Here is a 23688-nt window from a genome sequence, read left to right as displayed (position 1 = left end):
AGTCTTAATTGTCCAATCAAAACAAAAAATGCGAAAAATTTAATAGATTTAAATTAACAAGATGTTGCTCGACAAAAGGGTTATAATGAAATGTATTGACAAAAAGTCATACGAGCTATTAGAAGATTGCTCATTTTAAAGATTAATCTAAAAATTATTAAAATGCATTTTTCACTAAAATCAAATAATGTACATTTCTTTATTTTCGTATGTTTTTATCTATTAATGCCGCTATAATATGTATTTTCATTAATAAAAGTTGTTTCTAAAACGTCAACACATTTATATGATCTCATTGCGATACAAAAAATAATCTGTAAAAATTTGGTGTTCTGGGCTAAAAATAGAAACGTTTTAGCGCAATAGTTTTTGTCCCACATATACAAAATTAAATTATATTTGGAACTATAATGCAAACAGAAGCGATTTCTCGATTAATCACTTCTATAGCTGTCTTAAATTGTAATTTAAAACCAGAATTTAATATAATGCTCACAAAAGCTTTCATAGTTGAAAATCAACGATAATATTAAAGTTTTTATGCTAACTTAACCTAAAGAAAATCTAACCTAAAAAAATTTAAAGAACTTTTATTCGTATATTAATACATAAATTTTAAACAATTGGTTGTCTTATATTAAAAATTTAAGAATAATGGTTGAATTATTTTGATTTGTAAAAAAAGTTCCTCGAATATTACCGAGGGTTTCGGGTTAATCGATCTACTCATAGAAAAGGCCATGGATCTCTTCTATGGGTGGATCTTTTCTATTATAAAATATTTGAAATTTCTTTTAAAATTTTTTGAAAATTCACTCCCATTAAAAAAAAAATCTTACAAGCTACGAGAAAAATTAGAAGGATTACAAAAATTGCGTGAGAACAATGACAACATACGTATGGCCGCTTTCGAGTTGCAGATTACTAATAAATTAAAGGGTCATTAGATTCAAGGGCATCTTATTTTTTATTAAAATTTTTACCATTTGGCTATGGGGTGGTTCTCTTACTAGTATAAAAATTCGACTTTTTACGGGAGGTCATTAACCCGATAACCCCGGTAGGGTGAAAATTTTATTTTTGCCTTACAACCTTATAATTGTATAAATAAAGTATAAATAAAAAATATTAACTATTGTTTTATTTTGTTATATTTCTTCTTGCACTATTAAATCGATAGCAAACAGTTTTTTTACCTTTGCAATGATATTTAAAATGCTTTATCATATTATCTTTTCTTGGAAATCTCCTATTACATTTTTTGTTCCAACATTTGAATGGTTTTATACCTGTGTGTATCATGTAATGTCTTTTTATAGGGGATAATTTGGAGAATCCCTTGTTGCAATTTGCATACGGACATTTATAGAAATTTCCGCCATTCCTTGTAGTACATTCGAACATACTATTTGGCAAATCTGAAAATCTTCTTATGGCCGTTGAATCATCTCCATGATTTAACACTTCGACAGTATCCGTAGGTATTTCACCATTCTCTGATTTTGAATTTGATTCAACAGAAGAAGTCAAAGTATTCGAAAAGTTTAAATTGCTATTATTTTTGCTTACTTCAGTATTGTTAACGTTTTTAACCTGCAAACTTTCATCTGACATTTTTGATTCGCCCATTGTGCTGTTTATCATAGAACTTTCTTTTGCGGCTATTTCTTGTAGACACTCCAAGGCCGTTTTTTGCTTTTCTATCTGTTGACTTTCTTGTTTAGCCAACTCTTGCAACCATTCTAATCCGCTTTTTTCTCTGTCTAGTAATAAGTTTTCTTGTTTCGCCATTTCAGCCAGATAATCTAAACCAGTTTTTTCTCTTTCCAGCAGATAATTTTCTTGTTGCGCCCTTTCTACTAGATAGTCCAAAGCTGTTCTATTTCTGTTTATATAATATTCTGTTCTTGCAGCCATTTCTCTGTACAGATCTAAATCTGAGTACGGTAACTCTCTCTGATGATATCGCAAAAAATGGCTATATGGTGTCACTAAATCTGGTACTTTTAATCTTATTTTTGGGTTAAGCCGATCAATAGTTTTTGGCTTGGGGATCCTTATGACTGCGTTTCCAGGACTCCTTTTGTTTTTTCTACGACTTTGGCTTTTTGATTTAGAGTTAGATTTTTTATGCGGCATTATATCCTTACTTCAAGATTTTTATTTTTGTGTATTAAAGGGGGGAATTCTCCTAATATATTAATAATATTTTGTATAATATTAAAATTGTCGTCATATTTGCTGATATTACGCAAGACCATAACTTTTATTATATTTTTTTGTGCTTAATGCAGATACCAAAAATAGCTTAAGATATTTATATATATATATATATATATATGATATATTAAACCATTTCATTTTTTATATTTTTTCATATAAATCGTATATACAAAAAAAAATACACATTATACATTTAAACTGAAAAATTATATTGTTTAATTCTCTTATTTTATTATTAATTACATAATTCTTGTTGACTGAAAATTTTCATTTAATTTTTACAAAAAAACAAACAAGCCTATAACTTTAAATTATTAGGCGTATTGAAAGAATTTGCAGATTTAAGCAATAAGGTAACCTAAAAACCCATCTACATCTGGATTAAAGTCGTAAAAATCGTATTCGTGATGATTAAATTAGTAAGTTTGAGTCAATATGTCAAAAAAATCTTTTACGTCAAAGAGTCATTGCCGGCATAAATATTATCATAGAAGGAAGATATAACTAAATGGTATCAAATATGTTTCCACAGGTCTTTTTAGTTATTATAAACATCAATAAATTCATGAGAATATCTCTAATTTATGTACCTATAATGTAAGATTTACATATTACTATACTTTTATAGATAAATAGATACATGATATTTCTTTCATAATTAATGATGTTTTATAAACACTTTCACTTGTAGATAGAATTGCACAAAATCAATAGTCATTATGTCTCCTTTAATCCCTTGGTTGACGTCAATTGTACTTGCGTTACGAACATGCTAAAATATATTACGACAAAAATTATGTCAAGCCTTTTTTAAGAATCGTATTACTAAAATTCCAACTTAATTCTGTACAACATTTTAATATATGTTTACTGTGTAACGTATAATAAAAATATACCATTTCATTAAAAAAATAAAACTTATTGACTAAACTCAACTATTTATTGTGTTTTGAAACTCAAAATTCAATACACTTACTTCTTTTTTCTATATTTGCAGTTATTTCGATAATGGTAGAGCATATTGTCACGTCTTCCAAATATCTTTTTACATTTTGATCTCTTACATTTGACTGGTTTAAGATCAGTGTGAATTAAGTAGTGTCTTTTTATTTGACTTATTGTTCGAAACTCCACATCGCAATCGGCTTTCGCACAACAAAACATTTTTACTCCATTTCTATCTACGGTAGCAAACATGCTGTTTGGGAATTCTGAATAGCTTCTTATAAATTTTTCCTCTGTGGAAGCCACTTCTGCCTGGTTATCCTCGTCTACATTGTCTAATGAGACATCGTCTTCTAAACGTGCTACACATTCCCTTTTCTTTCTTGGTTTTTCTTCCGAGACATGCTTATTTGTTTCAGCAGAGGAATTTTGCTGTCTAAAACTGGTTATATCCCTGCTTATTTGATCTACTTCCATTTTTCTTAATTTTTGGATCATTTTGCCTCGAATCTTAATCCATTCTTCATCTGATATATCTTTCCCGCCCCGAGAATCTTTTAGCTTATTATATTCATTTCGTGCTTCTTCTATCAAATATTCTAATGGCATTTTGCTTTTTTTATGTTTAGAACTTTCTTCTTCTGCTATTTCTCTTAAGTAATCTAAACCTGTTTTTTGGCTTCCTTCATGTGAATAGCCGTATGGTAAAGCCCTTTTATGTTTACCATTTTCATGATTTTGATTAGACTTATTGACATTTTTTTCATTTCTAATGTCACAATCGGAACTAGACCTGTCATCAGCAAAAACATCGCCTGCCGTTTCATCCAGATTATCTGGTTTCATCCATTTGTCTGATTTTTTACTAGACATCGTATCCTGAATATTTTTTTTTATTTTTATGTAAAAAAAGGAGAAAAGGGGTCACTCCTTATATATTAGTAAGGTATATTTTTTAAATACCAATCACATTAAAAATTTTAGTATTTTTTATAAGTGTTAAAAATGCAATAATATAAAATTTATGTTATTATCGAAAATTCTATAGTTGTGTGTTAAAAAATCAATTTAATGTAAAAAATCAACTTTTTAATTAATACTCTGATATGATATTTGTTCATTATAAAAATTCGTTTTTTACCTCATCACAATGTTAATATTATATAAACTTATATTGATTGTTGTAAAAGTAACTAAAAGTATTTTTTTGTTGTTTAACTTATGCCATATAATTATACATGCAAATGAATTTAATCTTGCTGACCTTGAAAATTCTCCTTTAACTATATCAGGGGCTTCATAAAGATACATTCTGCATCATTCAATCTAGGAAGTCATTTAAAATATAAAAAATTCTTTGTTTCGCAAGAACGGCTTTCATATACTAACAAAATATAAAAGCAATATTAAATATTTTTTAAAAAAAATTTCATATTTTATGAAACCGACTTAGTGCCCATTTTTAAGTTACAAATATTTTTTGTAATTTTCCATGATTATTAATAAATTGATCATTTAATTTTTTTTTTATTGATCATATTTTTATTGGTCCTCAGTATCTTATTGTGTTACTAATCTAAAAGGTAAACAATTGACCTATAATTGTTATCTACTAAATTATAAACTATTCGTAATGTTCTTTGTTCAAAGTTAAAGAAAATTAAATGTTATAAACTAGATATATACACAATAGACAATATAAGAAAAATTAATTGAAAAAATTTAAAATAAAGTATATATATAATTGAAATATGATATTCTAGCCACATTTAAACACATAAAAGTAAAACAAGTGCTATTACATATATATTATTTGACTGCATAATAACAAAATTCTACAAGTAGATAGGCATGGGATTTGACGAGATAATCTCTTAATAAATACTCAAAATGATTGACAGAGTCTTGACAATGTAGATGAAGTTTTGCAGAATAAACATTCCATTTCAAAGTTTCATTATTCAAATATAATACAAATTCTCAATTATGTAATTTTGAATATGTAAATTGCTGTACTTTGTCATCTATATCGCAAATAGAAATTTTATTCTCAAAGTCTACTCTAAATCGTCTATCATATAAATCATCAGGATCATCAAAACTATATCTTTTTTCATTTAAAACATTAAGAAGACACAGAAAAATAAATTCATAAATTTACTAAAATTTAATATCAGAACATATAAAAATTTTCAAGGTTACATGATCAGCTACATTATCTAAGATGAACAATAAGCCAACCCAAATAAATCTTAATATAATTTTTTCTTGATGTACATTTTTGTAAAAAATTTGTTTTTTTAATGATTATTAATTAAATTATAAAATGTTCATATGTGAAAGCATGTAGAAGTTTAAAGATGCATTTTTTCAATTTTTTTGAAATTTTTGGTTGTTAAAGTACAAAAATACATAAGTAACTCTTTGCAAACTCATAAAGGCGTGCGGATATGGCGAACATTAGGATACAGACTGCAATATAATAGTTTTGATGTTTTATAAATCAAAATTTTTGGAACTATATTAGTCGGCTTTAAATCTTAGAAAAGAAGTATAAATACGATCTCTTAGCAAATCACACTGTTTCTAATTGTCACCAAGTCTGGAATTGGTTTGTAGAATGAAATGTTTTATTTAAATTTACACAATAAAAACGAACTAAAGCTGTGATGCAAATTAAAAGCATGTTTACTTCTAAAAATACATATAATAACTCTAAAAATTTTTACCCCTAAAGTCGTTTAATAAATGAGTTTTGTACGAGCGCTTTAGGATAGTTGAAGTTAAAACAGTGATTACTATCGAAGTTAATGTTAGCCTAATGTTTAATTTTTTGTATTTGATCTTTTAAATACTTACTTTATAATATAAAATAATTATATGATAATTTTTGATCATAATAATAAATAATTTTTTTACACAATAAATATGTTTAGAATATAAATTTAACTCTTAACCTACAATTATTTTTACCAAAGATAAATTAATTTTTTACCAAATATAAATCAATTTTTCACCAAACATATGAAAAAATTTTACAGAATAAATAATAATATTCTTTTTTTATTAATGTATATTTTTTAGCATACTAATTAATGTCTCGTCTACTTCTCCTTTTTTCTCTTCTTCATTTTCTTCTTCTTGACTCACAAGTTCTCCTCCATATTCTCTCATAACTTTGTTCAGTTGACTTTCGTCCTCATAAAAATTCCCTGTAATTATTAGTTTTTTAATATTATATTTATCACAGAAATCTGTCAGCTCCTCAACACAATCTTGTTCCCAGTCATTATAACTAATATCTAATACAATATCATTATCTTCTTTACAATCTCCTGGTAAATTCATACTTGTAAATTTTTTATTGGCATTTTTTATAAATTCAAGAATTCCTTCGTTTTGACACAGACAATCTCCCATATAAAGTTCTCTTATGTTCCAAGTAGCAAATATTTCCCCTAATATTTTACATCCTTCGATATTTAGGAAGTTATCTCTAATATCCAATATTTCTAATGGATGATTTTTTAATATTTCTAAAGCTTTCGTCATTGTAATTTTTTCGATGGTGTTGTACTCAAGTTTGAGTACATTAAGATTTTTTAGACTGTTTATACCTAAAATGAGTTTTTCGGGAAATACGAAAAATCTATTCTGAGCGATGTCTAAATATTCCAAGTTATCTTTCGTTTTCAAGTTTACAAAGCATTCTCCAATTATGTCCCCACCTTTTTTCCCCAATCCACAATTTCGAATGTTTAAAAATTTTAGACTATTGAGATTTGATAATAAGTTTATAAATTCGATAGGTAATTCGGAGGATAAAGCGTTGTTACTTAAGTCCAGTAAAATGATGTCTTTTCCTGTTATAGATAAAGAAATGAGTTTAAAACATTCTAACATTTCTTCTTTTGTTAGAGTAGTGAATATTCCGTCTAGTATTATTGTTTTTAAATTTTTTATTTTTTTTATATATTTGCAGAGTTCTGCCATTGCATCTGGTAAGAAGACGTTTGAAGATAGGTCTAGTTCTTTTATAGTTTCTTGATTATTTTCTAAGTATTTAAGTATTTTCTGTAGATCTTCTTTTTTTTCGTATTTTTTTTCTTCATTTTTCAAGCTGTACAACATTTTAGGGTCAAAAAAATAAAAAGATGTTTTTATGATTTTTGATACATATATAATGAGTTTATATATATTATATTACTGGATGTTTTTAATATATTTTAAAAATATATTGTATTAATTTAGTTTTTGAATGTTTTATTTATAGTTTTCTTACTACGTAGTAATGTTTATTACTTCCTCTATCTTCTTCATTATTGTATATTCTGAAATTATTCTGGTCTACTTTCTCACATACATAAGTCTCTCCATTTATCTGAAAGGGCACTCCTATGTCCATTTTTTTTGGTAGATCTTTCTGGTTGATGCCTTTTGGAGTTTGAAATATGTCGTATCTTCTACCCATAAGATGGGAGATATAATTTCTTAAATATTTAATAAATTTATTGGTCACCGAGAAACAAGATAATGTTTACAATTTTGTTGAAGGAGTTAACAAGCATAAGGGGTTTATTAAATATTGTACTAAATCATCTTGTACTTAAATTATCTTGTATTATTTTTTACATATATTTATATTATCTTGTATTATTTATTACATATATTTATATTATCTTGTATTGCCTTGTGTTATTTATTACATATATTTATATAATATGTAGGCTGATGTCGGCTCTATATTTTTATAATAAACTTCTTCTATCTTTATAATTTTATAAGAATTCTTTTTATAGAAATTTATTCCTTTAATATTCCCAGTGTGCACATGCAGCCTCAGATAAGTCACCCTGTACTGTCTCACTACATATTCTTCTAATATTTTAATGCATTGACTTCCTAGTCCCATATTCCTGTACATTTCTAATATACCAAATGTCATAATATAACACTCCGTATTATTTTTAATATTAAATGAGCATATGCCAATTATGACATTTTTATATTTAAAGAAGAATCCCTTAGATAGAGTAGACCCTAAAATATGCTCATAAAAAGAAGGAGAATATCTTAGAGGAAATAAGATATTATTAATATTCCTGGCCATATTTATATTATGAGAAGAGATGGGCTCTAAAAAAATATTCTGAATTATTTTAGGCTCTATTTGATGAGACATGCTAATTTATTTATAAGGGAATAAATAAAGTGTAAAATATAATTGAGTCAACTGTAATTAAATAACATAAAACATAATAAATAATGATATTATATGTTTGAACTATACAGATTTTATAACGCAGCATTTAATTGAGTCATTTTCAATTTATGCTGCATAAACAAACTTAAATAGCAAAAACAAACAAAACTTAAACAAATTTATGCTTTATAAATATAGAACATAAATATTAGTTTTATTTTATGGAGTAAAATGATTTATTTTTCTTTGCCTTTTTGATTTATTTATACGAATTTGCCTTTTCTAAATATTATATTCTTAAGAACCCTATACGAAAATATAGACAACCCTAATCTGTCCCAATCTTCCTGATGGAGACTTTTTAATTCTTCTACTGTCCGGATATCTTGGGCTAGTAATTTATTCTCCCAAATAGTAAGGCATTCCTTTTTATTACAAATGTCTGTAATTTCTAGAAGGAAATCACCAATACTCATTTCTCCGTCATACATTTTTATCTTAATATTGTCAGGCAGCTGCCTTTCCTTCAGGGGGTGCTGCTCAAGTCCATAAAGCATATTTTTCATAGCCCTGGAGATGAAGACTGAGAGGCCTAATTTGTCCCAGTCTTCTTCTACTAGAACTTTGAGATCTGTGGTATTGTAAATATCATTAGATCTTAAAATTTTGATCCAATTATTCGCAGTCTCCTGAGATCTCCGGGTGATCTCTGCCGCGTCATTACAAAATTCTTCTATGAAAATATTTGACTCGTATTTCTTGTTTGGGTAGACCATCGTCTTACACGTCATTTCTTCATTTGACTGTACTGTGTCTTCTTCTGTATTCTTTAATTTTAAATTACTTATTTCTATTTCCACTGTATTATCTGTAAATATTGTATCTTTAATCTCATTTGTCGTATTTATATTATTTGTCGTATTAATCTCATTTGTCGTATTAATCTCATTTATATTATTTGTCGTATTAATCTCATTTATCGTATTTATCGTATTCTCTGGTATCTTTGAACTATTTATAAAATTAATATTATCTGTATTTACTAATTCCGCCTCGTCATCGGCCTTAACTAAATCTTGTATTTGTTCCTCTTCGTTTTTTATAAAGTCTTTTATTTGTTCTTCGGTCTCTCTTCTTTCTATGGCCCTTTCTAATCCCCTAGTTAACATTTTTATAAGTACTTCTTTCTTGGAATATTCTACCACATTCTCATTTAACATTTCATTGGCTAATGTCTCAATTGTATCTTCTTTGGTATTAAAATCAAACTTAATAAATTTGGCCTCAGACATGAAAAATAATTGGAAAATTATGACATCTCCTTTAAAACCAATAAGAGAAATCTCCATATCATAGCCAGGAGTAGTAAGGGGCTTCACTAAAATGGACTCCTTAGGAATGCAGTCCCCTGGGCAGTCAGAATTAAAATCAAGGAAATGATGACTCAAGGCCGCACTGGCGTCAAGTCTGTCTTTTTCAAGGACTAAACATCTTAAAATCAAATTCTTAAGACAAGGGTCTCGAATATTGTAAAGCGCCTCAGGGGGGACTCCCTGTAAAATCGACCTGTAAACATCTGTAGAATCATCACATTCCTTGTACGGGTACAGACCAGTGGCCATTTCCATGAGGCACATTCCAAATGCGTAAATATCAACTTTCTCATTGTACCCATCTCCCTCAAACATCTCTCTGGCCATAAACTGGGGTGTGCCTACCACAGTGTACCTTTTTAATCTTCTTTCTTTTGCTACTCCAAGATCGCCAATTTTCACTTCTCCATTTGACGAATCTACGAAAATATTCTCACATTTTATATCTCTGTGAATTATAGGAGGATTCTGCGTATGCAAATAATTTAATCCTTCTAAAATTTGCTTGGCCCATTTCTTTATAATTTTAATATTTACTTCTCCTATCTTCCCAATATATTCTCTAAGTGTCCCACCAGACATAATCTCAGTAATAAAAATAAAATTATCTTTAGAAAACCAATAATCTAAAATTGTCAAAATTGACGGGTGCTTGATCTTTTTAAGTAAAGAAATCTCTTTACTAAAAATATTCTGTTCTTTATTTGCATAATCATTTTGGGAAATTTTAACTTCATTCCATGCAACTTCTTTTCCTTCTATTTGATCAACAGCCTTATAAACTTTCTTATATCCTCCTTCGCCTAATAAAATTCCTAATTTTTTATATCTTTCTATTCCTCGTAATTCATCTTGAGAAATATTTATTTCTGGCTCAATATAAACAGGAAGACCCTTTTCATTTCGGGAAATGACTTCTTCGGCGTCAAGTAACATATTTTCAAAAGGAATATTTTTTACTTCTTCTTGGTTATTTTCATTCATGCAGAGGGATCAAATTTTCATTTTATTTATAGAAATTTGCATAAAACATAAAAATTTATAACACCAGTAAATGTTTTAATTTACACCAATACGAATGAAGTCTAGTTTAATAAAAGTTTAATTAAAATAAATTATTTAATAAAAAAAAAATATTCAAGATATAGTAAAATAATAATGTAAAAGAATGATGTATAATTGTTTATAATAAATATTTTATTTAAATAAACAAAATTAAGAGAAACTGTCAAAAATTATAAACAAACATAAAAAACTCTCCCACCGGGACTCGAACCCGGGCCACCAGCGTGACAGACTAGCATGCTACCACTGCACCATAGGAGATGTAATTATAAAATTACAAAAATAAAATAAAGTGGATGCTATTAAGTTATGTACTCATTATTTACTGATTTACGTCATCATCGAAATTAAGTGTATTTTTAATATTTACTTATACTTAAGCTACATGTAAAATACACATAATTATACATATTAAAAAATTTTATAAAGATATATTTAAATTTTACATATAAAATTTTTATTTTTTTAATTCTATAGATTGAAAATGAAACATGAAAATAACAAATAAAAATTTTTATTCATTTTTTACACTCTTAAATCTTCTTAGCAATTCATTCGTACTTTCATCATAAGATGTTTCACTCTCTCCTTTAATTGATTTTAATAAATCTGTCGCTATTGATTTGCCCAATGTAACGCCAAATTGGTCAAATGAATTTATCTTCCATAAAACACCTTGTACAAATATTTTATGCTCATAATGAGCTATCAAAGCTCCTAATATCTTAGGACACAATTTAGAATACCCAATACTAATAGACGGCCTATTCCCTTCAAAATCATCAATACCTTTTCTACCTTCTTTACCTTCCATAAGTGCACGAGATTGTGCGAAACAATTGCTAAGAAGCATTTCATGATGAACTAATTCATTGTGAAGTGGTTTAAATGGAAATAAAAACTCTAATAATATCTTACGAGTCCCTTGATGACATAATTGAAAAAAAGAATGTTGTGTGTCTGTACCTATTCCACCCCATATAATAAGTCCTGTATTAGTGTCAGAAGAATATTTGCCATTGCTTTCCATCTCTGCTTGTTGTAAATATAAATAAAATTTTTCCATGTATTGGTCATAACTGACAATACATTTATTATTATAATCACGATCCGAATAAAAACATTCTATCGCGGCATGAAATATCTCGACATTGGCGCAGCCTTTATTGGTTTTAAATTCTTCGTCGACTAATGAAGCACCTTCGAGCATTTCTAGGAAATTTGTAAATCCAATATAACAGGCTATAGACAACCCGACGGCAGACCATAAAGAATATCGTCCACCTACGAAATCCCACATAGCAAAAATATTTTGTATATTATATTTTTTTACTTCTTCAATATTAGAACTTACAGCTACAAAATGTTTCTCAAAAATATCAGATTTCTTATGATTATTAAAACTTTTTTCCATGTATTTGTAAGCCAATTTCATGTTTTGTATAGTCTCTAACGTAGTAAAAGTTTTACTACAAATTATAAATAAACTTGTCTCTGGATTAATATCTTTAAAAACTTTAATAGTAGCAGTAGCGTCAATATTTGAAATAAAATGAACTTGTAAATCGCCTTGTGAATATTCACTTAAAGTGTCGCATACCATTTTCGGGCCTAGATCACTTCCTCCTATACCAATATTTACTATTGTATTTATCACTTTACCTGTACACCCAAGTAATTTTTTACTATTTAGATCATTAGAAAAATTTTTAATTTTATTTAATTCGTCATAAACGAGTTTTTTATTTTTATCTAAATTGCTTGGTTCACTACTTTTTACTGCTTGAATCACATCTTTATTTCTTAAAATCGTGTGTAAAACTTCTCTGTTTTCTGTGTAATTGATTTTTTTACCAGAAAACATGTCTTGAATTTTTTCATATATTTTGGATTCTTCTATTTTTTGTATATAGTCCTTTTTAGATTCAAGATTTACATGTGTTTTGGAAAAATCAAAGTATATGAACTCATCATCTATTTTTATTTCCCTAGTAAAATTATTTATACGGTCTTTATCTTGTTTGAATAAATCTTTCATTTAAAAAATTATAAAAAAAAATTTATTTATAGTAAAAAAATAAAAAAGACAAATAATATGAGAAAATTGTATTTTAGAATCAATTATCAATAAAAATGAACTATTTGATATTTACGAGATTTTATTTTTAAAGGCACCAATCATTTTTAAAAGCATCAATGAATTAAAAAATACTGAGAGGCTTGAAAGGGGAATTGAACTTAATTAATAATCTTTTTTAATGTAAAAATATTTATTATCATTATATTAATAGTTATCATATTTTTATAATTATTTAGTAAGCAGAAAACACTAAAAATTATTGAAGTTCGATCGACAATTTAAACAAATCATTAGTTTTAAATTTTTGATTTATTAATAACGAATATTGTTTTTAAGATTTATATTAAAAATAAAAACCTATGACTATTTGTAAAATAGAAAAAAAAATTTAAAAACATTTTTATTTTCTAAGCATTTTAATCTTGTATCTATATACAGCTTTGAATATATAATTTTTTACACTATACTATCAATTCTTAGAATTTATTCTTCATATGTTCAGTTATTGTTATAATTAGATTGTAAACAAGATATAATATAAATTATGTTGCTTGTAGATAGTTTAAAAAATTTTTCGTTGCAATAAGATCGTAAATAATGTAATAATGTCTTTAAAAAACAAAGCGAAAGTTAGGAATAAAAGAATTGGTTTTTTGCCTAAAAAATCATTTGTTCCTTAAATATCGACATTGTGAATTTTCTTATGTAAATTCATATTAGGACCGTCGCAATGTAAATGCCAATTCGATAAATATTCTACTAAATCTTTACTGTTAAAGCAAATTTAAAAAATTTAATATTTTTTTTACGAGCCACATTTTTTATAAAAAACGACAACGACAGGATTTGAACCTGTGCAGGATGAACCTATCAGTTTTCTAGACTGACGCCTTAACCACTCGGCCACGTTGCCTCATAAGTTTCGTTTTATTTTTATAATATTCATCCCTAGAAATGCAGAAGAGAACTCGCTATGATGCCACGATAGATCGAAGAATAAAATACATTGAACAAATTATACAATCTAATGTTAAATATGTTCAATACAAAAATATAGACTCTGATCTACTAAATTTCCCAAATATAAATTATATAAGAGATACCAGCGTGGTGTATTGCAAAACTCAATGTAGTAAAAGACAGTTACTAGACTATATTTCCAAATTTGGAGAATATGAATCAATAAGACAATATGAAGAATATGAAATAACATTTAAAAATATACAAGATGCAGATTTATGCGCCATATCGTCAAATGAATTTTTTTTATTTAAAAAAGTTTTCATTTTTACATCTTTTGATATTTTAAAAGAACTTGCAATCAAGAAAAAAATTCCTGTTAATGGTTTTTACAATGAAAACTTACCTTTAGATTATTATAAGCTTATCATTGGACCTTTAGAAAATGATACTAATGAAATTAGATTTAATTTATTAAAAAAATCTCTTAATGATATTTCACCTTTGTTTGGTCTAAAAAGATGTATAAATAAGTTATATGTTGCTGTAATATTCAAAGAACAGCCTTTAGTAGAGCGAATAGTAGAAGTTTTATCAAAAATCAAGATAAAAAATAATGAAAAATTTAGTATCAAATTTGCATATGAAAATTGTTTAATAACTGACATACCAGAAATATTTAATATTCCATTTGTTAGTTCGATGGAACCCACCAGGGTCGTGTTTTTATTTAATGCAAATGTTCCGAAATCTTTTATATTGGACAATTTTCCAAATGAAAATCTCCAAATAGTTACGCTTAAATATTTGACTTTAATAAAATGCTCTACGCTTGAGTTAAGTGCGCAAATTTATGATAAATTTGGTGGACTAGGTTATTACGAAAGTACAATTATTTCTGGATATTTTCCAGAATTCAATTTTGAAATAGGTGACTATTAATAAAAACTGAGTCTTGCAAAAATAATTTTTTATTCTTATTGCTTATGCTTAGAATTACATTAAATTATATATTATATTAGTTTTAAAAGTATATTTTTAAAGACCGAAACTTTTTTGATCATTTTTTTCGGATCTTCTCCCCTTATGTTTTCCTACGAGCAAAGGTATAAAACATTTACAAATATGAAATGGCTCTCAGGCTACGCAAGTAACCCGCATTTACTCGCCATATGCGGATTTATTTGTAAATCAAATACACTAGAACAATCTGCTATGTGTGTGTACTGTAAAAAACACCTTGAAGGTTGGGAGGAGTCAGATGTGCCAATTTTAGAACATTTTGCACATAAAAAAGATTGCAGCATTTTCACACCTAACAAAATGACAGACAAAAGATCAAATTCTTTCATAAGATTCGATCTTAAAGAAGGAATTCCTTTTATATTTTGCTATAAATGCGGGTCAACAGACAAATCTCACAAATGCTTAGTAACTAAAAGATTTAGTTTAAATTTAAAAAAACCATCAGATTTCTTTTTTATAAAATTGATAAGTGGTGAATATAAAGAAACAATAGATTTATACATGCAAATAAATTTGTATTTGCCGAAAAATATCAAAGATATTTTCGGATACATTTTTGAATCAACAAAATTTAACATGTCGCCTTTGACGACAGTGCGCGCGCTAATTGGCGACTACATAGAAAAAGAAGTAAAAAACTTAAAAGACAAAATGGACAAGGACATAGAGAAATATTTACAGAACAGTGAAACTTAGAAATGTAAAAAATAAATTAAAATTTTTAATCTTGTTTTATATTGTAGGTCTTAAGCCATTGTTGCCTTTGTGCTTCATTCCTTGCTTTCCTCTCGGCGTGCGCTTTTTTAGAAGCCTCCTTTTGGGCTCTTTTGCGCTCGTGAATATGGCCAGTGGGCTTGATGTTTGGGAGCTTAGCCCCTTCTGGTAAGTTCTTACTTAAAAGATCCTTAAGATAAGTGACAATGTCTTCTCCTTCAGGAATATTAAACATGCTTCTCAATTTTTTATCTTTCTTTGGTAAATGAGTTCTTGGGTTGCTTCTGTCAGTAAGGCCTTCTAATTCATTGTCTCCTTTCTTAATTACTATTATAGCCAAGACATTAGTTTCTTCAGACACAATAGCTCCCCTAACACTTTTTCTCATTCTTACACCTTTTCTTCTACATCTGTAGCCTACGTCTCCTTTGCTGAGAAGTGGTCTAATTCTGTTTGGTGTCAAATATTTCTTTGACATTGGAAATCCTTGGGCGTCATCTCCGCCAGTTATTTCAAAAACGTAACCATTGAATTTTTCATCCAAAATGTCACCATTGAATTGATCCCCGATTTTTTTATTATAAAGTTTCAATTGGGCCTTGTGCTCAATTTCATACATTTTCTGTGTGCCATTTACTGGGTCAGCAATGTTGAGCTTCATTTTTTGGGGTAGAAATTTAAGAAAAAGAAAACAAAAAAACATTAGTAAATTTATTAGTCTTTTTTTAGCTATAATAAGTGCATACAATTATGATAGAATTCAATAATAATTTTTTTTTATTATATAACCACATTATTTTAAATTCATTATATTTTTTAAAATTTATTTTTCTATAATTTTGTCCACTCAGGCCAGTCTGCTTTGTACCAAACATTATTAAATTTATAAGCATAAGCATGAAGACAAATATGTTTATCTCTAAGCTCAAATCCTCTATTATTCTCCCCTTTGCAATTTCTTAATACACAATTGTAAACTGGATCTTCTTCACATTTACTTGTACAATCTTTTTTAAACGTGTTTTCTTCTTTAGTGTAGTTTCCATAAATATAATCATTTACTATTGAAAACCCAAGACTCTGTAAATGAATTCTAATTTGATGTGTCCTACCTGTGATAGGCTTGCATTCTACAAGACTATACCCATTTTTATATTCTATTTTTTTAAAAAGTGTTTGGCATTCCTTGCCCCGTTCACTTACAAATCTTCGTCTTCCTTCTTCACAAAAAATTCTTTCTTGGCAATCGACATAGTCTGGAAATTCGCCTTCGACTTTAGCCACATAAATTTTTTCAGCTTCAGAAATTTTCATCATATTATTTTTAAAATTTTCAAAAGTTATTATTAAAACACCAGACACAGGCATGTCAAGTCTGTTTACACATGCAACTTTCTTATCACCAAATAATTTTCTAGTGACTGAATATTCTCTGTATCCTCCGGTAGGATGACAAGGTACCCCTGCTGGTTTATGAATTACCCAATATTCCTCCTCGTGGGCGATCACATGTATTTTCGGAACTTGTGGTTCGTGCATGTGGACAATGTGTTTTATGTAATCAACTAATGTAATTTGTAGGTCGGTCTAACTTTTTTATCATTTACAGTTATAACACCACTTTCTATAGCTTCAATAAAATATTCTCTTGTTCTGGTTCTAAATTCATATTCTAATATATCGACTAATGATTTATTTTTCCATCTTTCTTTTACATTAGTTCTGTACGTATGGAAATATACAAGCGTAGATTCTGTCATGAGGGGTTATAACATTATAACTGACAAATAAAGTAAACTTTACGATTAATAAAAAAAATAATGTATAAAATTAGAATTTTAACAAACTTAAACAAAATATTATTTTTATTTATTTAAAACAGTTAACCCCTTATGTCTTTTTCTAGCGAATCGGAGATTTTTATTGTAACCGGCATTTCGAATTTGTCTCTTCTTGCGTATAATACATTTCCTTGTCATAATATTATTTTAGATTTCGTGTTTTGGATATGTCCTCAGTATTATATTATCATGTATCCTAATCAAAAGACCGAACTCATATGTTTATTAATTTTGTTAATTAATTTTAATAAAATAAAAGCTAAACAACCTACTTTATTATGTAAAGATATGAATTTTAGTATTATAAGAATATTAAGATCGTATTTAGCATGTCAAACGGCCATTTGTATACTTGCAGCAGACTTTATAAGGATGTTTCCTGCTAAGTTCGGTAAATCATTAGACTACGGATTTAAGCTTATGGATATCGGAGTCGGGTCATATATTTATAACTGTGGACTAATGATAAATAAAACCAAGGTAACTACCAACTTAAAAATCAATATAACTACGAATCATAATAAAGAAACCGATGTAAATAATTATATTAAAACATTACCACAAGATAAAGTGAAAAGAATAATTAACAAAAATATTCTTATTCTTTTAATCCTTGGCCTAATCAGATACATGACGATTTGTGTCTTTAATTTACAAGTAGAAGTTGCTGAATACGGCGTCCATAGCAACTTCTACTTCATTCTCGCTCTTGTACAATTTATTTACAAAATATTCCCGTATAATAAACTTGGATATCCCCTTCTTATTATATACCAAATAGTAACAAGGCATTATAAAATTGATAAATTTATATTGAACAACAACAGACACGGATTTATATTTCAAAACAAAGAAACGTTTTTCGTAATAATTCCTTTTCTCTGTCTGATGATGATTTTACAAGACATCAGCCGTATTTTATTTTATCCGTTTTTAATTAATCAGAATAACGTAAAAGAAGCTAAATTAGATAACTTAAAATATAAAATACTAAATTTGTCAAAATATTTGGGGATATTTTATCTATTGTATAGAATGTTCGCATATTTCGAGGACCCAAGTAGACGACTGTGTAATGCAACGTATGTATTTTTCATTTTATATTTGCACACCGCGCATCTTTTAATTTATATTTTTGTATCTATTTTGACACATTTTCAAAATTACACTACTTTGGATTTTGTCAGTAAAAATATGATGACAAATTTTTTACTTACAAATCTTTTGGTATTATTTTTTAAACAAATTATTGAATTTAAAGATAACCAGTGCCATTGGGTTATAATCTTTTATCTAATATTGTCATTTACATTGCCACCAATAATATCTCGCTCATTTAATATTAATAAAATTTGATGTACTATTAAATATATTTAAATTAAAAAAAACTTGAGGAAATGCATATAACAAATAGAATAAGCTATTTTAATTGTTTTGAAAGGTTTTTCAAAACAATTTTTTGTATGTGTATAATTATATATTATTAATACATCTGTAATGTAATTACAAAAAAAAATGACAATATAATTTTTAATCAAAAAAAAAAATAAAATTCGTTTTTTGGATAACGTCGCAGTTCAAAGAATAATGATAAAAAATTACGAAGGTATATAAAGCATTGTATTATTCAATCCGCAATGCACATAAGATGTTTAAAATCAAAAAGAAGAATTTCATTTCAAAAACGACGAAATATTATTATTGTAAACCCCCATCAACGTAATATATATGTTAAATATAATTTATAATTTATAAAAAACCTATACATATAAGAACATCTAATATGCTTATAATAAGCATCACTCATAATTGAATAATCTGTACTTGACAACGCGTTATGGTGCTAAGATTCAACATTATTAATGAAAACGTGTAATAAGAACTTTTTTAGTTGCATACAATATGAGAAAAAAATTAAACGTATATTTTATAAGAAGGTTATTGTATTTTTTGGTATTAAAATTTTGTAAACATCTCATCATTTTTAACCATTGATATTAAAGTTTTCTTATATTTCCTGAAAAAATGAAACTTTGAGATAGCTTTGTACATTTGAAATTCAGATGTTTTTTGATAAATTTATTCATTTGAACAACTTTTGATTAATTTATTGTGAAAAAATACACAAAAAAGTAAAAATGAAGCAATTTTATCCTGCTTGCTAATCGCATTTCCACTTATTCTGACAACAGAGAGACAAATATTATGATGGGCCAGCTTTGATATAGAAATAAACATACGCTATTAAATCTAAAGTTATATATAGGTAATATATATGTCAAACTAACAATATAAAAAGTTTGAGGGATGTAAATGACCTCTTAAAATTTTATCTTCACATCAAATTTTATGTCTTTTGTTTTAAGAATTTTGTTTGGGCACATTCATAATTAATTATATATGAACAAGAAAACGAAATTAAAGCCGATAATTATGCCAATATATGCGCTTCGACCATTGTTTGTTTTTTCTTAAAAAATGCATTGGTGCCTAGTGTTGAAATACTATTCTCTACAAAATTTTTATTGTATTTATAAAAATAGTCAGATCGAAAAACAAGTTTTTATCTTGGTAAGGCATAATTTAAGATTGTGCGGGGTCTTTTCTGAATATTATGAAGAAAACAATATGACATTGATTATCCTATAAAAATAAAATTTTTTTATGTGGAGTAACATAGATTTACGAATGGTGTTATATGAAAAAATTGAGCATTTAAGACTAAAAAATCTACTAAACATAGAAAAGAAAGTTGAAATGAGAAATTTAAAAAAATTTTATCATTTTTTTATGAATATTGAAAACAGCTTGGCTTTGACTAACATGTATACATATTTTTTTTCTGCACATACTTGTTAATTATTCATTATATTCTACATTTTTTAAACTTTTATTTTATGCTGCTGTAATTAATATTTTGTTTTAAGAAAACAATAGATAAATAAACATTCAAATTTAGTATTTGTTTAGTTAAAGACACAGTTAATATAAGAAAATTTTTATGTATACAAGAAACATCATAAAACTCCAATATTTTGCTTTTATGATGGGATACTGTAATGCACTAAGTTGAATAAAATTTTTTGTATCTGAATATTTATCTAGTATTTAAAAATTAAAGAGCTATGTAATTGTGGAACGAGTTAATAAATCAAAACAAAAGATTCCACTCGAGTGTTGAAAGTTACTGTTATAACTTCATGATGGGTTGACTGATGGATTTAATACATAAGTTTTGAACTATATTTAGAATTCGCCAAATAAACAATAAATTTATATATTATAACAGTTTTCATGCTTTCTCGCCCTAACTTTTCGCATTCATTTTAAAATCAAATTTTCTGACGTCAAGCTCGAAAAAAACTAAATACCACCACAAATATTTTCAAGTAAAGACTTATCGGCATGTTAATCTACAATAGATCATGTAAGGTTGTAGGTCAAATTCTTGTTATACTATGTTTCAAAGACTTTATGTTATCCGATCCCCGTATTTAAATTTTTAAAATAATAATTTTTTTTTGCGTTATAGACATGTGTATAAAAAATGTCGCAGTAATATCTCTTACACATTGATCCGGTCGATAAATAAGACATATTATCGCTTTAAATTATAATATATTTATTATGGGCCGGAGATTCTCAAATATGTCCATTTGGCAAAGATCACGACTGGTACTGATTTGGGGTATAAATAATTTTTTTTAACCCCTCCCAAAAAAAAAATTTTCTTTTAAAAATATATAGTTATAAGTTTTGGTCAAAAAATGCAATAGAAAAAACTAAACCAATTTTGTTTGTTTAGAGTACATTTATTATTGCTATAATGTATACTTCAACTTTCTCTTATAATTTAAATAAAAAATTTCCGTTAATTCTTTTTATTTATATTATATCATTTAAACACGGTATTTGTAATAAAATGGATATTAATACTAAAAATAAGTCGCAACTAGAGGTTCTACCGTTAAACAAATATTACCTTACTAAAATTAACTGAAAAATTGGAGAAATTAAAAAAAGACAGCAATCAGTAGTTTGCTTATCCCCCCCCTCCAAATTATCTTTTAAGGTATTTAAAAAAATCTTATACGATTTTAAATTAAAGGTAAAGTAACTTTTCGATTAGGATTAATTCTGCATAGGGTAGTTGATGCAATTTTTAAACTGATGGGTGAAATAAAAATCACAAAAATTATTACAAAAATCCAAAAGAATATATTTTTGCAAGCTTAATAAATAAAATACATAAACAAAATTTCATTAAAGAGTTTCAAATTGATATGTAACATTTTTTTATGTTTTATTACAATTTACAATTTTAAAAATCAATCGATGAGCAAAAAATTGATTTATAAATCAGCTTTCTGTAGTTGCGTAAGAAAAGTAAAGAGAACGAAAAAACTACGCTAGACTTTTCAGTGAATAGTAAATAAATTTTTTGAATGAAAAAAGCCTAGAGGCAATAAAAAATACCACCTTCTTAGAAGAAACAGTATTTTTTCTTATAAAGAGATCAAAATTGGCACTTAGCCTCGTGTTTGAAGTTAGAGTTTTTTTACTTTTGTAGCTGGATTCGTATCCTAGAAGATTAAAAACTTGTACTTTCTATGGTGCCGTTGAACAATTATTTATGATGAAAATGCAACAATAATTATTAAGTTGATCTATTAAACGATTGTGTGTAGCTACAGGGGCCAGGATCTAGTGCATAAATGCTCCTTAATACTTAATAACAGGATCAGTTTGTTATATCTTAATGATGCATAAAAGTATCTGTGAGTACTGCAGAGTTTGAGCCCATGGCTGGTGCACTCAGAGGAGAATCCTAAAGCAACTAAAATACTAGACGAAGTAGAGCAATTGAAGATTTTGTAGACCCCATCTTACATAATTCTGTGACACGGTAGCAGAAACAAGCGTTGACTGGTTGTCCACGTAGCTAATAAACCGCCAGGGCGATGCGGCAGTGTAAGGAGCCGTGTGTGCGATGCAAATGATTCTAAGAATCTTTGAGCTGTTACGATGATGTCTCTCTTCAGGTTATTTAACTATGCCCGTAAGGAAATCCGCGTGGGATTAATATGGACTAGATTTAAGGATAAATTGAAAAGGTTCTCCTAGATAAAGTCAGGATGGATCCGGCGTAACTTCTTGCGCCGGCAAGTTGCATAGAGGGAGTTCTTGTCAATATAAATTATACATGCTAGTTCGATAAGGATCAATCATAATCCCTGATCCATATCCAATGTTTCTCCCGACCTCTTGCTGGCAAGAAAAAAAAACATATAGTTTTTAAACTCTAAGATTTTCTACATGTAAAATCCAAAGTTTGAGCATTTCCTAATCCTATGGAATAAATTTAAGGCTAACGTAAACATTAGCTACAAAAAATTGATATAGGGCTTTTTTGCCCCTTTATTTTAAAAATGGAGAAGAATTTAATCAAGAATTGAATTGTCTATCATGTAAATGATCTAATAATTAAAAAACAAAATAATAAATTTAGCGTATGTAATGGAAAAATTAAACAAAGAAGGGAAAATTTAAGCCTTACAACTTGTCCATCGAGCTCAAGTACAATTACAAACTCAATTTGGATTAAATTCTTCAAGTATTTTAGGCTTTTAACATTAAAATATTGCAAATACTAAATATGGGGATTCTAGATTATCCACGTAAGTCTTTTTCACAAGTTTTAAGGTTGTACTATTGTTTCTTATACTTACAAGCTAAAAAAGTTAAAACAAATGAGTATTTTTGATAAGATTTATATAGTATGGGGAATATTGGAGGTGATAATATTATAGTGGAAATCGATGAGACTAAGATCGAGAAAAATAAATTGAATAGGGAAATTAGTAAAAGAATTTCGGTGTTTTGGAATAATTGAACGTACCATCCAATGTAGAGTTAAATTAGTTTTTATTAAGAAAAGAGATAAAAGAACACTTACTGAACTTCTACTAAATATGTAAGTAGAAGCAGTGTAATATATTGCGATATGTGGAGAGCATATCATTCTTTAAAAACAATATTTAACCAACATTAAATGGTTAATCATACATTACATTTTAGAATGCTGGATACAGGCGTTCAGACCAATACCATAGAAGGTAAATGAAGATCTTAAAAAAATTTTATACCACGAGAAAAAGGTTGTCTTATAGCGCCAAACTTCATTTTTTAGATATATGATACAAAGAAACCCCCCAAAACTTCAGTATTTGACGCGCTTTTCAATATTATTCTACTTTT

General features: G+C 27.4%; 12 protein-coding genes and 2 non-coding genes across 14 annotated transcripts; 3 read left to right on the top strand and 11 right to left on the bottom strand.

Annotated features, from left to right (window-relative positions):
- Positions 1 to 1140: 1140 nt before the first annotated feature.
- Positions 1141 to 2139, bottom strand: VNE69_05110 (zinc finger C2H2 domain-containing protein; the record flags this gene model as incomplete). Its single annotated transcript, XM_065473592.1, has 1 exon — positions 1141 to 2139. One exon carries the CDS (start codon positions 2137 to 2139, stop codon positions 1141 to 1143), a length of 999 nt encoding a protein of 332 aa, XP_065329664.1.
- A 1056-nt stretch (positions 2140 to 3195) lies between these two features.
- On the bottom strand, positions 3196 to 4041 carry VNE69_05109 (zinc finger C2H2 protein; the record flags this gene model as incomplete). The annotated part of the gene is made up of 1 exon (XM_065473591.1): positions 3196 to 4041. One exon carries the CDS (start codon positions 4039 to 4041, stop codon positions 3196 to 3198), a length of 846 nt encoding a protein of 281 aa, XP_065329663.1.
- A 2193-nt stretch (positions 4042 to 6234) lies between these two features.
- On the bottom strand, positions 6235 to 7299 carry VNE69_05108 (Ran GTPase-activating protein 1 (rna1); the record flags this gene model as incomplete). Its single annotated transcript, XM_065473590.1, has 1 exon — positions 6235 to 7299. One exon carries the CDS (start codon positions 7297 to 7299, stop codon positions 6235 to 6237), a length of 1065 nt encoding a protein of 354 aa, XP_065329662.1.
- A 136-nt stretch (positions 7300 to 7435) lies between these two features.
- On the bottom strand, positions 7436 to 7639 carry VNE69_05107 (uncharacterized protein; the record flags this gene model as incomplete). The annotated part of the gene is made up of 1 exon (XM_065473589.1): positions 7436 to 7639. One exon carries the CDS (start codon positions 7637 to 7639, stop codon positions 7436 to 7438), a length of 204 nt encoding a protein of 67 aa, XP_065329661.1.
- A 231-nt stretch (positions 7640 to 7870) lies between these two features.
- VNE69_05106 (N-alpha-acetlytransferase 50 (NAT5)) lies at positions 7871 to 8350 on the bottom strand (the record flags this gene model as incomplete). Its single annotated transcript, XM_065473588.1, has 1 exon — positions 7871 to 8350. One exon carries the CDS (start codon positions 8348 to 8350, stop codon positions 7871 to 7873), a length of 480 nt encoding a protein of 159 aa, XP_065329660.1.
- A 284-nt stretch (positions 8351 to 8634) lies between these two features.
- On the bottom strand, positions 8635 to 10728 carry VNE69_05105 (serine/threonine-protein kinase WNK3; the record flags this gene model as incomplete). The annotated part of the gene is made up of 1 exon (XM_065473587.1): positions 8635 to 10728. The coding sequence occupies one exon, from the start codon at positions 10726 to 10728 to the stop codon at positions 8635 to 8637; it is 2094 nt and encodes a 697-aa protein (XP_065329659.1).
- Positions 10729 to 10999: 271 nt separating this feature from the next.
- Positions 11000 to 11070, bottom strand: VNE69_05904. Its single transcript has one exon. It is a non-coding gene; the product is annotated as a tRNA-Asp (tRNA).
- A 253-nt stretch (positions 11071 to 11323) lies between these two features.
- On the bottom strand, positions 11324 to 12847 carry VNE69_05104 (glucose-6-phosphate isomerase (pgi); the record flags this gene model as incomplete). The annotated part of the gene is made up of 1 exon (XM_065473586.1): positions 11324 to 12847. The coding sequence occupies one exon, from the start codon at positions 12845 to 12847 to the stop codon at positions 11324 to 11326; it is 1524 nt and encodes a 507-aa protein (XP_065329658.1).
- Positions 12848 to 13720: 873 nt separating this feature from the next.
- On the bottom strand, positions 13721 to 13802 carry VNE69_05903. Its single transcript has one exon. It is a non-coding gene; the product is annotated as a tRNA-Ser (tRNA).
- Positions 13803 to 13843: 41 nt separating this feature from the next.
- VNE69_05103 (U4/U6 snRNA-associated-splicing factor (PRP24)) lies at positions 13844 to 14791 on the top strand (the record flags this gene model as incomplete). Its single annotated transcript, XM_065473585.1, has 1 exon — positions 13844 to 14791. The coding sequence occupies one exon, from the start codon at positions 13844 to 13846 to the stop codon at positions 14789 to 14791; it is 948 nt and encodes a 315-aa protein (XP_065329657.1).
- A 144-nt stretch (positions 14792 to 14935) lies between these two features.
- VNE69_05102 (Baculoviral IAP repeat-containing protein 5 (BIRC5)) lies at positions 14936 to 15571 on the top strand (the record flags this gene model as incomplete). Its single annotated transcript, XM_065473584.1, has 1 exon — positions 14936 to 15571. The coding sequence occupies one exon, from the start codon at positions 14936 to 14938 to the stop codon at positions 15569 to 15571; it is 636 nt and encodes a 211-aa protein (XP_065329656.1).
- A 25-nt stretch (positions 15572 to 15596) lies between these two features.
- VNE69_05101 (ribosomal protein eS6) lies at positions 15597 to 16250 on the bottom strand (the record flags this gene model as incomplete). The annotated part of the gene is made up of 1 exon (XM_065473583.1): positions 15597 to 16250. The coding sequence occupies one exon, from the start codon at positions 16248 to 16250 to the stop codon at positions 15597 to 15599; it is 654 nt and encodes a 217-aa protein (XP_065329655.1).
- Positions 16251 to 16420: 170 nt separating this feature from the next.
- Positions 16421 to 17349, bottom strand: VNE69_05100 (ribosomal large subunit pseudouridine synthase; the record flags this gene model as incomplete). The annotated part of the gene is made up of 2 exons (XM_065473582.1): positions 16421 to 17154; positions 17208 to 17349. The coding sequence occupies 2 exons, from the start codon at positions 17347 to 17349 to the stop codon at positions 16421 to 16423; spliced, it is 876 nt and encodes a 291-aa protein (XP_065329654.1).
- A 132-nt stretch (positions 17350 to 17481) lies between these two features.
- Positions 17482 to 18786, top strand: VNE69_05099 (putative GPI-anchored wall transfer protein; the record flags this gene model as incomplete). The annotated part of the gene is made up of 1 exon (XM_065473581.1): positions 17482 to 18786. One exon carries the CDS (start codon positions 17482 to 17484, stop codon positions 18784 to 18786), a length of 1305 nt encoding a protein of 434 aa, XP_065329653.1.
- Positions 18787 to 23688: the final 4902 nt, after the last annotated feature.

This window comes from Vairimorpha necatrix, chromosome 5 (assembly GCF_036630325.1).
Source record: "Vairimorpha necatrix chromosome 5, complete sequence".
Classification (NCBI taxonomy): domain Eukaryota; kingdom Fungi; phylum Microsporidia; family Nosematidae; genus Vairimorpha; species Vairimorpha necatrix.
This window is presented reverse-complemented; position numbering and strand designations above follow the sequence as displayed.